Source organism: Oncorhynchus clarkii, chromosome 5 (genome assembly GCF_045791955.1).
Source record: "Oncorhynchus clarkii lewisi isolate Uvic-CL-2024 chromosome 5, UVic_Ocla_1.0, whole genome shotgun sequence".
Taxonomy (NCBI): domain Eukaryota; kingdom Metazoa; phylum Chordata; class Actinopteri; order Salmoniformes; family Salmonidae; genus Oncorhynchus; species Oncorhynchus clarkii.
This window is the reverse complement of record NC_092151.1, coordinates 20,206,639-20,224,138: the sequence shown is the minus strand read 5'-3', so window position 1 is coordinate 20,224,138 and position 17,500 is coordinate 20,206,639. Positions and strand designations below refer to the sequence as shown.

The 17,500-nt window shown below is 47.2% G+C and overlaps 1 protein-coding gene across 6 annotated transcripts in view; it reads right to left on the bottom strand.

Moving 5' to 3' along the window:
- LOC139408492 (disabled homolog 2-interacting protein-like) overlaps positions 1-17,500 on the bottom strand; it is a 342,336-nt gene that overhangs the window by 17,944 nt on the left and 306,892 nt on the right. For all 6 annotated transcript variants that reach the window (XM_071152454.1, XM_071152456.1, XM_071152457.1 and 3 more), the window contains 4 exons: positions 5,947-6,091; positions 5,411-5,647; positions 4,940-5,141; positions 3,189-3,385 (listed from right to left, as the gene is read on the bottom strand). In XM_071152454.1, the coding sequence (XP_071008555.1) occupies positions 3,189-3,385; positions 4,940-5,141; positions 5,411-5,647; positions 5,947-6,091 (781 nt within the window). The remainder of the gene's footprint in view (positions 1-3,188; positions 3,386-4,939; positions 5,142-5,410; positions 5,648-5,946; positions 6,092-17,500) is intronic.

Below are 17,500 nucleotides of genomic sequence, written 5' to 3'. Positions count from 1 at the left end.
GCACTCATCCTCCCTTCTCTCCTTCACCACCAAGTCTACAGCTTTATTGTCTGGCAATTACCTTGACAGACACAATTTATGTTCCCATAATCTCTCTCTCTCTCTCTCTCTCTCTCTCTCTTGTTAATATTCTCTCTCGTTAATACTCTCTCTCTCCCTAAACCTCTATTTTCTACCAACCCTGCTCTCTCTCTCTCTCTCTCTCTCTCTCTCTCTCTCTCTCGTTAATATTCTCTCTCGTTAATACTCTCTCTCTCCCTAAACCACTATTTTCTACCAACACAGCTCTCTCTCTCTCTCTCCCTCCCTCACTCCCTCTCTCCCTCTCTCTGTGAATGTGGTGTAATTAGGAAGGACTGCTAGAATGCTAGACTCGTTCACTCCAGCCTCCATAAATCTGACTGGGGTTGCAGGTTCACTGCCAGCCTGATGAGAAGGGGAAGAAGGGGCACATTAGCGTGGCCTGATAAAGTGGGCTCGTCAATTGGATTTGCTCAACTCCTGCGTCTTCCCTCCTCTGTCCTCTCTCGCCTACTTTTGAAAAAGGTCAAAGGTAATCGAGGAGAGGCGGTGAGGATAGGGAACGTGGATGAAAATGCGCCTGTATAAAATGAGACCCTTCTTCAGGCAAATGACGTTCACAGAAGTGGATCCCCAAAGAAAAGTGTAAAGTGATAGGAACAACTTCGTTGTGCCAGACATTTATAGATAAAATCACAAGTATCATATGGTTTTCTGAAACGTGTGCATGGTTTTCTCCTCAAAAATATAAAGCTGATTCAAAGAGAGTGTGGCAGGTATCAAAACACTTGTACTTCCTCGCCAAAAGGAGGCTATAGAGGAGGGGAGGACCGTCTTCCGTTTGCCTACTAATGAACCGAAACACTCCTTGACCACTCAACCACTTATCGCTTTCTGGGTCACAGAGGAGAGAGGATGGTGGACGGACTTTTGCCCAAACGAGAAAACCCCCTTAACCATGCTTACCTATACCCTTTCCTTTTTGTTCTTCCTAACCCTTACCCTGTCCTTGTCCATACCCCTAGCTTTATCTGTTCTTGTTCTCCTAAACCCTTACCCTGTCCTTGTCCATACCCCTAGCTTTATCTGTTCTTGTTCTCCTAAACCCTTACCCTGTCCTTACCCATACCCCTAGCTTTATCTGTTCTTGTTCTCCTTAACCCTTACCCTGTCCTTATCCATACCCCTAGCTTTATCTGTTCTTGTTCTCCTTAACCCTTACCCTGTCCTTATCCATACCCCTAGCTTTATCTGTTCTTGTTCTCCTAAACCCTTACCCTGTCCTTACCCATACCCCTAGCCTTATCTGTTCTTGTTCTCCTAAACCCTTACCCTGTCCTTATCCATACCCCTAGCCTTATCTGTTCTTGTTCTCCTAAACCCTTACCCTGTCTTTACCCATACCCCTAGCTTTATCTGTTCTTGTTCTCCTAAACCCTTACCCTGTCCTTACCCATACCCCTAGCCTTATCTGTTCTTGTTCTCCTAAACCCTTACCCTGTCCTTACCCATACCCCTAGCCTTATCTGTTCTTGTTCTCCTAAACCCTTACCCTGTCCTTATCCATACCCCTAGCCTTATCTGTTCTTGTTCTCCTAAACCCTTACCCTGTCCTTATCCATACCCCTAGCCTTATCTGTTCTTGTTCTCCTAAACCCTTACCCTGTCCTTATCCATACCCCTAGCCTTATCTGTTCTTGTTCTCCTAAACCCTTACCCTGTCCTTACCCATACCCCTAGCTTTATCTGTTCTTGTTCTCCTAAACCCTTACCCTGTCCTTATCCATACCCCTAGCCTTATCTGTTCTTGTTCTCCTTAACCCTTACCCTGTCCTTGTCCATACCCCTAGCTTTATCTTTTCTTGTTCTCCTTAACCCTTACCCTGTCCTTATCCATACCCCTAGCCTTATCTGTTCTTGTTCTCCTAAACCCTTACCCTGTCCTTATCCATACCCCTAGCTTTATCTGTTTGTGTTCTTCTTAACCCTTACCCTGTCCTTATCCATACCCCTAGCCTTATCTGTTCTTGTTCTCCTAAACCCTTACCCTGTCCTTACCCATACCCCTAGCTTTATCTGTTCTTGTTCTCCTAAACCCTTACCCTGTCCTTATCCATACCCCTAGCCTTATCTGTTCTAGTTCTCCTAAACCCTTACCCTGTCCTTACCCATACCCCTAGCCTTATCTGTTCTTGTTCTCCTTAACCCTTACCCTGTCCTTATCCATACCCCTAGCCTTATCTGTTCTTGTTCTCCTAAACCCTTACCCTGTCCTTACCCATACCCCTAGCTTTATCTGTTCTTGTTCTCCTAAACCCTTACCCTGTCCTTATCCATACCCCTAGCTTTATCTGTTCTTGTTCTCCTTAACCCTTACCCTGTCCTTACCCATACCCCTAGCTTTATCTGTTCTTGTTCTCCTAAACCCTTACCCTGTCCTTATCCATACCCCTAGCCTTATCTGTTCTTGTTCTCCTAAACCCTTACCCTGTCCTTATCCATACCCCTAGCCTTATCTGTTCTTGTTCTCCTTAACCCTTACCCTGTCCTTACCCATACCCCTAGCTTTATCTGTTCTTGTTCTCCTAAACCCTTACCCTGTCCTTATCCATACCCCTAGCCTTATCTGTTCTAGTTCTCCTAAACCCTTACCCTGTCCTTACCCATACCCCTAGCCTTATCTGTTCTTGTTCTCCTTAACCCTTACCCTGTCCTTATCCATACCCCTAGCCTTATCTGTTCTTGTTCTCCTAAACCCTTACCCTGTCCTTACCCATACCCCTAGCTTTATCTGTTCTTGTTCTCCTAAACCCTTACCCTGTCCTTATCCATACCCCTAGCTTTATCTGTTCTTGTTCTCCTTAACCCTTACCCTGTCCTTACCCATACCCCTAGCTTTATCTGTTCTTGTTCTCCTAAACCCTTACCCTGTCCTTATCCATACCCCTAGCCTTATCTGTTCTTGTTCTCCTAAACCCTTACCCTGTCCTTATCCATACCCCTAGCCTTATCTGTTCTTGTTCTCCTTAACCCTTACCCCACCCTCATTCCCTTTCTTTTATCCCAAACCCTGTCCTTACCCATACCCCTAGCCTTATCTGTTCTTGTTCTCCTTAACCCTTACCCCACCCTCATTCCCTTTCTTTTATCCCAAACCCTGTCCTTACCCTGAAAGGTCATTGTCGATGACCATCTTCTGTAGGCCGGTGGAGATGCTGCAGCCTGCCCCGACATTGGGCGGTGACCCCATACGGTCAGAGGAGGACGGAGCGGTCATGCTCATGGTCATGCTGGACGGGTTGTTCAGCGCTGTGTTCACATCCCGGAGGATCCTGGGTAGGGGGCCTAGCTTGGAGGCGGAGCTCTGAGGGTTAAAGTGGGGTTCAAGGTCAGAGATGGGGTCAGTGGTCATGGTAGCTCTGTGTAGAAGTTGAGGCCTTTGGACACAGGTCTAGGATCAGCTTTAATCCTTTCCAAACCTAATAACTCATTAGGGCGGGGCAGTATGGGAGATGCAAGACTGGCCTTGTTTGGGGCAAACTTCCTCCTACTTGGGTTCACTGTTAAGCTGTGTATTCATGGCATCCTTCACAGTTTTCTACTCCACTGTTTGAACCCATTTAAGCATTCATGTGGCAATTTTGTAACTTTTACATGCACTGACTTAAACCTTGGATATCAGTAGAGACCTCCCTGTGCCTGTATCAGACAGTGAGCCTGGCTGGGGTATTATTTTTCCCATTACAGAGAGCTAATCTCCCTCTGATTATGTCCTTCAGTCTGAATAATGAAACAGGCCGGCCTCAGAGCCTTGAAGGACTTTATTTTGGTTGGAGATGGACGGGAGTGCTGTCCTCAGTGAGGATGGGATGCAGCACATAGAGTCTATGGGCTTTATTTTGGTTGGAGACGGACGGGAGTGCTGTCCTCAGTGAGGATGGGATGCAGCACACAGAGTCTATGGGCTTTATTTTGGTTGGAGACGGACGGGAGTGCTGTCCTCAGTGAGGATGGGATGCAGCACACAGAGTCTATGGGCTTTATTTTGGTTGGAGACGGACGGGAGTGCTGTCCTCAGTGAGGATGGATGCAGCACACAGAGTCTATGGGCTTTATTTTGGTTGGAGACGGACGGGAGTGCTGTCCTCAGTGAGGATGGGATGCAGCACACAGAGTCTATGGGCTTTATTTTGGTTGGAGATGGACGGGAGTGCTGTTCTCAGTGAGGATGGATGCAGCACACAGAGTCTATGGGCTTTATTTTGGTTGGAGACGGACGGGAGTGCTGTCCTCAGTGAGGATGGGATGCAGCACACAGAGTCTACGGGCTTTATTTTGGTTGGAGACGGACGGGAGTGCTGTCCTCAGTGAGGATGGGATGCAGCACACAGAGTCTATGGGCTTTGCCCCCAATATACCTAGTAATTAACACGCTGGGATGGCTCTCCATGCGGAACCATGGCTAATGCACTAGGTGTCCCTACAAATCCATTTGGATGCCTCCCACATAAACATAGTGTTGTATATCTATGTCCTCCCAGGCCCTCAGAGCATTCCAATAGAGCACTCAGTCTCACAGCAGTCGTTGTATTATATAAGCAATAGCGTGCTGTACACATGAATGAATCTAGTTAGGTTAACATGCTACTGCTCGCAGTACATTACTAAATGCAGAAGGGCTGTGCTGATAATATTATTATGTATTTAGTCCTGACTTTATGACCTGGGGAAAACTCCAGGCTAGTTATAGAGGTTACAACTAGGGACCTGGAGTTGTTCCTAATCAGTTAACATAGTCAGGATAAACTTGGGACCTGGAGTCTTGGAAAAAGCTCCTGTCCCTATACAGTATGCTGTATATTTCATGTGACTACTACTATGTCCATTGTATTAGTTGTCATTGCCTGGTCAGCTCTACCTGGTCCATGGTAGAGACGACCTCTGACAGCAGGTTGTGCAGGGTGGACAGCTCCCGTCCCAGGTCTATGTAACCTTCGAACCCTGCAGTGTTAGAGATGGTCTCTGGGTTAGAGATCTCCAGCAGGAAGCGCTGCATGTTGGTCCACTCATGTTCCAGGAACTGGTTCATAAAGGACATGTACTCCTCCTTACTGCCAAACCTGGGAGAGATGGAGGGAGGGAGGGGTGGGAGGGGAGGGGAGGGAGAGATAGATAGAGAGGGAGGGAGGGAGGGAGGGAGGGTGGGAGGGAGGGAGGAGGGAGGGAGGGAGAGAGAGAGAGAGAGAGAGAGAGAGAGAGAGCGCAAGAGAGCGCAAGAGAGATAGGGGGGGAGAGATAGGTTGAGTATATAGAACACATACTCTCTCTCAAACACACACACGAACTCAACACCAATACACACACTCCATAAACCCACACACACACTCACTTGGCGAAGTTGGCCAGGTTCTGCGTGACCTTGGCGATGAGTGTGAGTGTGCGTGCGGTGCGGTCATCAGGGTATTCCTGCATCAGGTTGAAAAGCGACGGGGACATAACGGCCGGACACAGGAAACGCAGGAACAGAGACGCGCTGATCAGACGCTCGCTGATGTCCGGTCGCCCCCGGCTACTGCACTCCTGTCGCCACGATGCAAACACCTCCTTGAGTTCCCGTGGAAACACACTGCGGGAGGAGGGAAAAGAGGTGTTAACGGCAATATGGAGGTAGGTACACTTTCACTCTCATATTACAGAGAGCTACAGAGAGCTACAGAGAGCTACAGAGAGCTACAGAGAGCTACAGAGAGCTATACTTTATTGCTGTTTGAACAGGTGAATTTAGGTCCTGCATAGCAACTATAGAACAGCTAACAGTAAGCGCTGAAAGCATTGGCGGAATGTCCACCAATGGCCATATTTATAAACACATGGTAACAAGACATTTAGTTGGTAATGCATTGTGGGTGGTGTCCCAGAAGTTACCAGTAGGAGTTGATGATCTTGCAGAAGGCCAGCTCACAGCACATCTTCAGGTTGCTCTGGTGCTCCTGCAGGTCATTGGACGAACACTTGGACGGGTCCACCTCACAGTTCTCATCTGACTCATACAACGCCTTGATAAACTCACCTACAACACAGGGAGAGACAGACAAGTCAGACACTAACATTCAGTCAACTCACCTAGAACACAGGGAGAGAAAGACAAGTCAGACACTAACATTCAGTCAACTCACCTACAACACAGGGAGAGAAAGACAAGTCAGACATTAACATTCAGTCAACTCACCTAGAACACAGGGAGAGAAAGACAAGTCAGACACTAACATTCAGTCAACTCACCTACAACACAGGGAGAGAAAGACACAGGCAGACAATAACATTCAGTCAACTCACCTAGAACACAGGGAGAGAAAGACAAGTCAGACAGTAACATTCAGTCAACTCAGGTACAACACAGGGAGAGAGAGACACAGGCAGACAGTAACATTCAGTCAACTCAGCTACAACACAGGGAGAGAGAGACACAGGCAGACAGTAACATTCAGTCAACTCAGGTACAACACAGGGAGAGAGAGACACAGGCAGACAGTAACATTCAGTCAACTAAGCTACAACACAGGGAGAGAGACACAGGCAGACAGTAACATTCAGTCAACTCAGCTACAACACAGGGAGAGAGAGACAAGTCAGACACCAACATTCAGTCAACTCACCTACAACACAGGGAGAGAGAGACAAGTCAGACACTAACATTCAGTCAACTCAGCTACAACACAGGGAGAGAGAGACACAGACAGATAGTAACATTCAGTCAACTCAGCTACAACACAGGGAGAGAGACACAGGCAGACAGTAACATTCAATCAACTCAGCTACAACACAGGGAGAGAAAGACACAGGCAGACAGTAACATTCAGTCAACTCAGCTACAACACAGGGAGAGAAAGACACAGGCAGACAGTAACATTCAGTCAACTCAGCTACAACACAGGGAGAGAGAGACACAGGCAGACAGTAACATTCATTCAACTCAGCTACAACACAGGGAGAGAGAGACACAGGCAGACAGTAACATTCAGTCAACTCAGCTACAACACAGGGAGAGACAGACACAGGCAGACAGTAACATTCAGTCAACTCAGCTACAACACAGGGAGAGAGAGACACAGGCAGACAGTAACATTCAGTCAACTCAGCTACAACACAGGGAGAGAGACACAGGCAGACAGTAACATTCAGTCAACTCAGGTACAACACAGGGAGAGAGAGACACAGGCAGACAGTACCAATCAGTCATCGTCAACTCAGCTACAACACAGGGAGAGAGAGACACAGGCAGACAGTAACAATCAGTCAACTCAGCTACAACACAGGGAGAGAGAGACACAGTAAGACAGTAACATTCAGTCAACTCAGCTACAACACAGGGAGAGAGAGACAAGTCAGACACTAACATTCAGGCAACTCAGCTACAACACAGGGAGAGAGAGACACAGGCAGACAGTAACATTCAGTCAACTCAGCTAAAACACAGGGAGAGAGAGACACAGGCAGACAGTACCAATCAGTCATCGTCAACTCAGCTACAACACAGGGAGAGAGAGACACAGGCAGACAGTAACATTCAGTCAACTCAGCTATAACACAGGGAGAGAGAGACACAGGCAGACAGTAACAATCAGTCAACTCAGCTACAACACAGGGAGAGAGAGACACAGGCAGACAGTAACATTCAGTCAACTCAGCTACAAGACAGGGAGAGAGACACAGGCAGACAGTAACATTCAGTCAACTCAGCTACAACACAGGGAGAGAAAGACAAGTCAGACACTAACATTCAGTCAACTCAGCTACAACACAGGGAGAGAGAGACACAGGCAGACAGTAACATTCAGTCAACTCAGCTACAACACAGGGAGAGAGACACAGGCAGACAGTAACATTCAGTCAACTCAGCTACAACAGAGGGAGAGACAGACACAGGCAGATAGTAACATTCAGTCAAGAAACCTACAACAGAGGGAGAGAGAGACACAGGCAGACAGTAACATTCAGTCAACTCAGCTACAACACAGGGAGAGAGAGACACAGGCAGACAGTAACATTCAGTCAACTCAGCTACAAAACAGGGAGAGAGAGACAGAGACAGACAGTAACATTCAGTAAACTCAGCTACAACACAGGGAGAGAGAGACACAGGCAGACAGTACCAATCAGTCAGCGTCAACTCAGCTACAACACAGAGAGAGAGAGACACAGGCAGACAGTAACAATCAGTCAACTCAGCTACAACACAGGCGAGAGAGAGACACAGGCAGACAGTAAAATTCAGTGAACTCAGCTACAACACAGGGAGAGAGAGACACAGGCAGACAGTAACATTCAGTCAACTCAGCTACAACACAGGGAGAGAGAGACACAGGCAGACAGTAAAATTCAGTCAACTTAGCTACAACACAGGGAGAGAGAGACACAGGCAGAGAGTAACATTCAGTCAACTCAGCTACAACACAGGGAGAGAGAGACACAGGCAGACAGTAACATTCAGTCAACTCAGCTACAACACAGGGAGAGAGAGACACAGGCAGACAGTAACATTCAGTCAACTCAGCTACAACACAGGGAGAGAGAGACAAGTCAGACACCAACATTCAGTCAACTCACCTACAACACAGGGAGAGAGAGACAAGTCAGACACTAACATTCAGTCAACTCAGCTACAACACAGGGAGAGAGAGACACAGACAGACAGTAACATTCAGTCAACTCAGCTACAACACAGGGAGAGAGAGACACAGTAAGACAGTAACATTCAGTCAACTCAGCTACAACACAGGGAGAGAGAGACAAGTCAGACACTAACATTCAGGCAACTCAGCTACAACACAGGGAGAGAGAGACGCAGGCAGACAGTAACATTCAGTCAACTCAGCTAAAACACAGGGAGAGAGAGACACAGGCAGACAGTACCAATCAGTCATCGTCAACTCAGCTACAACACAGGGAGAGACAAAGGCAGACAGTAACATTCAGTCAACTCAGCTATAACACAGGGAGAGAGAGACACAGGCAGACAGTAACAATCAGTCAACTCAGCTACAACACAGGGAGAGAGAGACACAGGCAGACAGTAACATTCAGTCAACTCAGCTACAACACAGGGAGAGAGACACAGGCAGACAGTAACATTCAGTCAACTCAGCTACAAAACAGGGAGAGAGAGACAGAGACAGACAGTAACATTCAGTAAACTCAGCTACAACACAGGGAGAGAGAGACACAGGCAGACAGTACCAATCAGTCAGCGTCAACTCAGCTACAACACAGAGAGAGAGAGACACAGGCAGACAGTAACAATCAGTCAACTCAGCTACAACACAGGCGAGAGAGAGACACAGGCAGACAGTAAAATTCAGTGAACTCAGCTACAACACAGGGAGAGAGAGACACAGGCAGACAGTAACATTCAGTCAACTCAGCTACAACACAGGGAGAGAGAGACACAGGCAGACAGTAAAATTCAGTCAACTTAGCTACAACACAGGGAGAGAGAGACACAGGCAGAGAGTAACATTCAGTCAACTCAGCTACAACACAGGGAGAGAGAGACACAGGCAGACAGTAACATTCAGTCAACTCAGCTACAACACAGGGAGAGAGAGACACAGGCAGACAGTAACATTCAGTCAACTCAGCTACAACACAGGGAGAGAGAGACAAGTCAGACACCAACATTCAGTCAACTCACCTACAACACAGGGAGAGAGAGACAAGTCAGACACTAACATTCAGTCAACTCAGCTACAACACAGGGAGAGAGAGACACAGACAGACAGTAACATTCAGTCAACTCAGCTACAACACAGGGAGAGAGAGACACAGTAAGACAGTAACATTCAGTCAACTCAGCTACAACACAGGGAGAGAGAGACAAGTCAGACACTAACATTCAGGCAACTCAGCTACAACACAGGGAGAGAGAGACACAGGCAGACAGTAACATTCAGTCAACTCAGCTAAAACACAGGGAGAGAGAGACACAGGCAGACAGTACCAATCAGTCATCGTCAACTCAGCTACAACACAGGGAGAGACAAAGGCAGACAGTAACATTCAGTCAACTCAGCTATAACACAGGGAGAGAGAGACACAGGCAGACAGTAACAATCAGTCAACTCAGCTACAACACAGGGAGAGAGAGACACAGGCAGACAGTAACATTCAGTCAACTCAGCTACAACACAGGGAGAGAGACACAGGCAGACACTAACATTCAGTCAACTCAGCTACAACACAGGAAGAGAGAGAGACACAGGCAGACAGTAACATTCAGTCAACTCAGCTACAAGACAGGGAGAGAGACACAGGCAGACAGTAACATTCAGTCAACTCAGCTACAACACAGGGAGAGAAAGACAAGTCAGACACTAACATTCAGTCAACTCAGCTACAACACAGGGAGAGAGAGACACAGGCAGAAAGTAACATTCAGTCAACTCAGCTACAACACAGGGAGAGAGACACAGGCAGACAGTAACATTCAGTCAACTCAGCTACAACAGAGGGAGAGACAGACACAGGCAGATAGTAACATTCAGTCAAGAAACCTACAACAGAGGGAGAGAGAGACACAGGCAGACAGTAACATTCAGTCAACTCAGCTACAACACAGGGAGAGAGAGACACAGGCAGACAGTAACATTCAGTCAACTCAGCTACAAAACAGGGAGAGAGAGACAGAGACAGACAGTAACATTCAGTCAACTCAGCTACAACACAGGGAGAGAGAGAGACAGGCAGACAGTAACATTCAGTCAACTCAGCTAAAACACAGGGAGAGAGAGACACAGGCAGACAGTACCAATCAGTCAGCGTCAACTCAGCTACAACACAGAGAGAGAGAGACACAGGCAGACAGTAACAATCAGTCAACTCAGCTACAACACAGGCGAGAGAGAGACACAGGCAGACAGTAAAATTCAGTGAACTCAGCTACAACACAGGGAGAGAGAGACACAGGCAGACAGTAACATTCAGTCAACTCAGCTACAACACAGGGAGAGAGAGACACAGGCAGACAGTAAAATTCAGTCAACTTAGCTACAACACAGGGAGAGAGAGACACAGGCAGAGAGTAACATTCAGTCAACTCAGCTACAACACAGGGAGAGAGAGACACAGGCAGACAGTAACATTCAGTCAACTCAGCTACAACACAGGGAGAGAGAGACACAGGCAGACAGTAACATTCAGTCAACTCAGCTACAACACAGGGAGAGAGAGACACAGGCAGACAGTAACATTCAGTCAACTCAGCTACAACACAGGGAGAGAAAGACAAGTCAGACACTAACATTCAGTCAACTCAGCTACAACACAGGGAGAGAGAGACACAGGCAGACAGTAACATTCAGTCAACTCAGGTACAACACAGGGAGAGAGAGACACAGGCAGACAGTAACATTCAGTCAACTCAGGTACAACACAGGGAGAGAGAGACACAGGCAGACAGTAACAACCAGTCAACTCAGCTACAACACAGGGAGAGAGAGACACAGGCAGACAGTAACATTCAGTCAACTCAGCTACAACACAGGGAGAGAGAGACACAGGCAGACAGTAACATTCAGTCAACTCAGCTACAAAACAGGGAGAGAGAGACAGAGACAGACAGTAACATTCAGTCAACTCAGCTACAACACAGGGAGAGAGAGAGACAGGCAGACAGTAACATTCAGTCAACTCAGCTAAAACACAGGGAGAGAGACACAGGCAGACAGTAACATTCAGTCAACTCAGCTACAACAGAGGGAGAGACAGACACAGGCAGATAGTAACATTCAGTCAAGAAACCTACAACAGAGGGAGAGAGAGACACAGGCAGACAGTAACATTCAGTCAACTCAGCTACAACACAGGAAGAGAGAGAGACACAGGCAGACAGTAACATTCAGTCAACTCAGCTACAAGACAGGGAGAGAGACACAGGCAGACAGTAACATTCAGTCAACTCAGCTACAACACAGGGAGAGAAAGACAAGTCAGACACTAACATTCAGTCAACTCAGCTACAACACAGGGAGAGAGAGACACAGGCAGACAGTAACATTCAGTCAACTCAGCTACAACACAGGGAGAGAGACACAGGCAGACAGTAACATTCAGTCAACTCAGCTACAACAGAGGGAGAGACAGACACAGGCAGATAGTAACATTCAGTCAAGAAACCTACAACAGAGGGAGAGAGAGACACAGGCAGACAGTAACATTCAGTCAACTCAGCTACAACACAGGGAGAGAGAGACACAGGCAGACAGTAACATTCAGTCAACTCAGCTACAAAACAGGGAGAGAGAGACAGAGACAGACAGTAACATTCAGTCAACTCAGCTACAACACAGGGAGAGAGAGAGACAGGCAGACAGTAACATTCAGTCAACTCAGCTAAAACACAGGGAGAGAGAGACACAGGCAGACAGTACCAATCAGTCAGCGTCAACTCAGCTACAACACAGAGAGAGAGAGACACAGGCAGACAGTAACAATCAGTCAACTCAGCTACAACACAGGCGAGAGAGAGACACAGGCAGACAGTAAAATTCAGTGAACTCAGCTACAACACAGGGAGAGAGAGACATAGGCAGACAGTAACATTCAGTCAACTCAGCTACAACACAGGGAGAGAGAGACACAGGCAGACAGTAAAATTCAGTCAACTCAGCTAAAACACAGGGAGAGAGAGACACAGGCAGACAGTACCAATCAGTCATCGTCAACTCAGCTACAACACAGGGAGAGACAAAGGCAGACAGTAACATTCAGTCAACTCAGCTATAACACAGGGAGAGAGAGACACAGGCAGACAGTAACAATCAGTCAACTCAGCTACAACACAGGGAGAGAGAGACACAGGCAGACAGTAACATTCAGTCAACTCAGCTACAACACAGGGAGAGAGACACAGGCAGACACTAACATTCAGTCAACTCAGCTACAACACAGGAAGAGAGAGAGACACAGGCAGACAGTAACATTCAGTCAACTCAGCTACAAGACAGGGAGAGAGACACAGGCAGACAGTAACATTCAGTCAACTCAGCTACAACACAGGGAGAGAAAGACAAGTCAGACACTAACATTCAGTCAACTCAGCTACAACACAGGGAGAGAGAGACACAGGCAGAAAGTAACATTCAGTCAACTCAGCTACAACACAGGGAGAGAGACACAGGCAGACAGTAACATTCAGTCAACTCAGCTACAACAGAGGGAGAGACAGACACAGGCAGATAGTAACATTCAGTCAAGAAACCTACAACAGAGGGAGAGAGAGACACAGGCAGACAGTAACATTCAGTCAACTCAGCTACAACACAGGGAGAGAGAGACACAGGCAGACAGTAACATTCAGTCAACTCAGCTACAAAACAGGGAGAGAGAGACAGAGACAGACAGTAACATTCAGTCAACTCAGCTACAACACAGGGAGAGAGAGAGACAGGCAGACAGTAACATTCAGTCAACTCAGCTAAAACACAGGGAGAGAGAGACACAGGCAGACAGTACCAATCAGTCAGCGTCAACTCAGCTACAACACAGAGAGAGAGAGACACAGGCAGACAGTAACAATCAGTCAACTCAGCTACAACACAGGCGAGAGAGAGACACAGGCAGACAGTAAAATTCAGTGAACTCAGCTACAACACAGGGAGAGAGAGACACAGGCAGACAGTAACATTCAGTCAACTCAGCTACAACACAGGGAGAGAGAGACACAGGCAGACAGTAAAATTCAGTCAACTTAGCTACAACACAGGGAGAGAGAGACACAGGCAGAGAGTAACATTCAGTCAACTCAGCTACAACACAGGGAGAGAGAGACACAGGCAGACAGTAACATTCAGTCAACTCAGCTACAACACAGGGAGAGAGAGACACAGGCAGACAGTAACATTCAGTCAACTCAGCTACAACACAGGGAGAGAGAGACACAGGCAGACAGTAACATTCAGTCAACTCAGCTACAACACAGGGAGAGAAAGACAAGTCAGACACTAACATTCAGTCAACTCAGCTACAACACAGGGAGAGAGAGACACAGGCAGACAGTAACATTCAGTCAACTCAGGTACAACACAGGGAGAGAGAGACACAGGCAGACAGTAACATTCAGTCAACTCAGGTACAACACAGGGAGAGAGAGACACAGGCAGACAGTAACAACCAGTCAACTCAGCTACAACACAGGGAGAGAGAGACACAGGCAGACAGTAACATTCAGTCAACTCAGCTACAACACAGGGAGAGAGAGACACAGGCAGACAGTAACATTCAGTCAACTCAGCTACAAAACAGGGAGAGAGAGACAGAGACAGACAGTAACATTCAGTCAACTCAGCTACAACACAGGGAGAGAGAGAGACAGGCAGACAGTAACATTCAGTCAACTCAGCTAAAACACAGGGAGAGAGACACAGGCAGACAGTAACATTCAGTCAACTCAGCTACAACAGAGGGAGAGACAGACACAGGCAGATAGTAACATTCAGTCAAGAAACCTACAACAGAGGGAGAGAGAGACACAGGCAGACAGTAACATTCAGTCAACTCAGCTACAACACAGGAAGAGAGAGAGACACAGGCAGACAGTAACATTCAGTCAACTCAGCTACAAGACAGGGAGAGAGACACAGGCAGACAGTAACATTCAGTCAACTCAGCTACAACACAGGGAGAGAAAGACAAGTCAGACACTAACATTCAGTCAACTCAGCTACAACACAGGGAGAGAGAGACACAGGCAGACAGTAACATTCAGTCAACTCAGCTACAACACAGGGAGAGAGACACAGGCAGACAGTAACATTCAGTCAACTCAGCTACAACAGAGGGAGAGACAGACACAGGCAGATAGTAACATTCAGTCAAGAAACCTACAACAGAGGGAGAGAGAGACACAGGCAGACAGTAACATTCAGTCAACTCAGCTACAACACAGGGAGAGAGAGACACAGGCAGACAGTAACATTCAGTCAACTCAGCTACAAAACAGGGAGAGAGAGACAGAGACAGACAGTAACATTCAGTCAACTCAGCTACAACACAGGGAGAGAGAGAGACAGGCAGACAGTAACATTCAGTCAACTCAGCTAAAACACAGGGAGAGAGAGACACAGGCAGACAGTACCAATCAGTCAGCGTCAACTCAGCTACAACACAGAGAGAGAGAGACACAGGCAGACAGTAACAATCAGTCAACTCAGCTACAACACAGGCGAGAGAGAGACACAGGCAGACAGTAAAATTCAGTGAACTCAGCTACAACACAGGGAGAGAGAGACACAGGCAGACAGTAACATTCAGTCAACTCAGCTACAACACAGGGAGAGAGAGACACAGGCAGACAGTAAAATTCAGTCAACTTAGCTACAACACAGGGAGAGAGAGACACAGGCAGAGAGTAACATTCAGTCAACTCAGCTACAACACAGGGAGAGAGAGACACAGGCAGACAGTAACATTCAGTCAACTCAGCTACAACACAGGGAGAGAGAGACACAGGCAGACAGTAACATTCAGTCAACTCAGCTACAACACAGGGAGAGAAAGACAAGTCAGACACTAACATTCAGTCAACTCAGCTACAACACAGGGAGAGAGAGACACAGGCAGACAGTAACATTCAGTCAACTCAGGTACAACACAGGGAGAGAGAGACACAGGCAGACAGTAACATTCAGTCAACTCAGGTACAACACAGGGAGAGAGAGACACAGGCAGACAGTAACAACCAGTCAACTCAGCTACAACACAGGGAGAGAGAGACACAGGCAGACAGTAACATTCAGTCAACTCAGCTACAACACAGGGAGAGAGAGACACAGGCAGACAGTAACATTCAGTCAACTCAGCTACAAAACAGGGAGAGAGAGACAGAGACAGACAGTAACATTCAGTCAACTCAGCTACAACACAGGGAGAGAGAGAGACAGGCAGACAGTAACATTCAGACAACTCAGCTAAAACACAGGGAGAGAGAGACACAGGCAGACAGTACCAATCAGTCAGCGTCAACTCAGCTACAACACAGAGAGAGAGAGACACAGGCAGACAGTAACAATCAGTCAACTCAGCTACAACACAGGCGAGAGAGAGACACAGGCAGACAGTAAAATTCAGTGAACTCAGCTACAACACAGGGAGAGAGAGACACAGGCAGACAGTAACATTCAGTCAACTCAGCTACAACACAGGGAGAGAGAGACACAGGCAGACAGTAAAATTCAGTCAACTTAGCTACAACACAGGGAGAGAGAGACACAGGCAGAGAGTAACATTCAGTCAACTCAGCTACAACACAGGGAGAGAGAGACACAGGCAGACAGTAACATTCAGTCAACTCAGCTACAACACAGGGAGAGAGAGACACAGGCAGACAGTAACATTCAGTCAACTCAGCTACAACACAGGGAGAGAGAGACACAGGCAGACAGTAACATTCAGTCAACTCAGCTACAACACAGGGAGAGAAAGACAAGTCAGACACTAACATTCAGTCAACTCAGCTACAACACAGGGAGAGAGAGACACAGGCAGACAGTAACATTCAGTCAACTCAGGTACAACACAGGGAGAGAGAGACACAGGCAGACAGTAACATTCAGTCAACTCAGGTACAACACAGGGAGAGAGAGACACAGGCAGACAGTAACAACCAGTCAACTCAGCTACAACACAGGGAGAGAGAGACACAGGCAGACAATAACATTCAGTCAACTCAGCTACAACACAGGGAGAGAGAGACACAGGCAGACAGTAACATTCAGTCAACTCAGCTACAACACAGGGAGAGAGAGACAGAGGCAGACAGTAACATTCAGTCAACTCAGCTACAACACAGGGAGAGAGAGACACAGGCAGACAATAACATTCAGTCAACTCGGCTACAACACAGGGAGAGAGAGACACAGGCAGACAGTAACATTCAGTCAACTCAGGTATAACACAGGGAGAGAGAGGCACAGGCAGACACTAACATTCAGTCAACTCAGCTACAACACAGGGAGAGAGAGAAACAGGCAGACACTAACATTCAGTCAACTCAGGTATAACACAGGGAGAGAGAGACACAGGCAGACAGTAACATTCAGTCAACTCAGGTACAACACAGGGAGAGAGAGACACAGGCAGACAGTAACATTCAGTCAACTCAGGTATAACACAGGGAGAGAGAGACACAGGCAGACAGTAACATTCAGTCAACTCAGTTACAACACAGGGAGAGAGAGACACAGGCAGACAGTAACATTCAGTCAACTCACTGAACACACATGTTTTGTTATTCTGTCCTAAGTGGGACTTAAATGTATTTCCATTAAAAATCCTATTTTCCCTTAACTGTTACCCTAACCCTAAACCTAACTCCTAATCTTAAACCCAACCACTAACATCTTACCCTAACCCTAAACCTAACCCTAAACCTAAGCCTAAAATAGCCTTTGTCCTCATGGGGACTTGGGACATTTTCCTTGTTTTA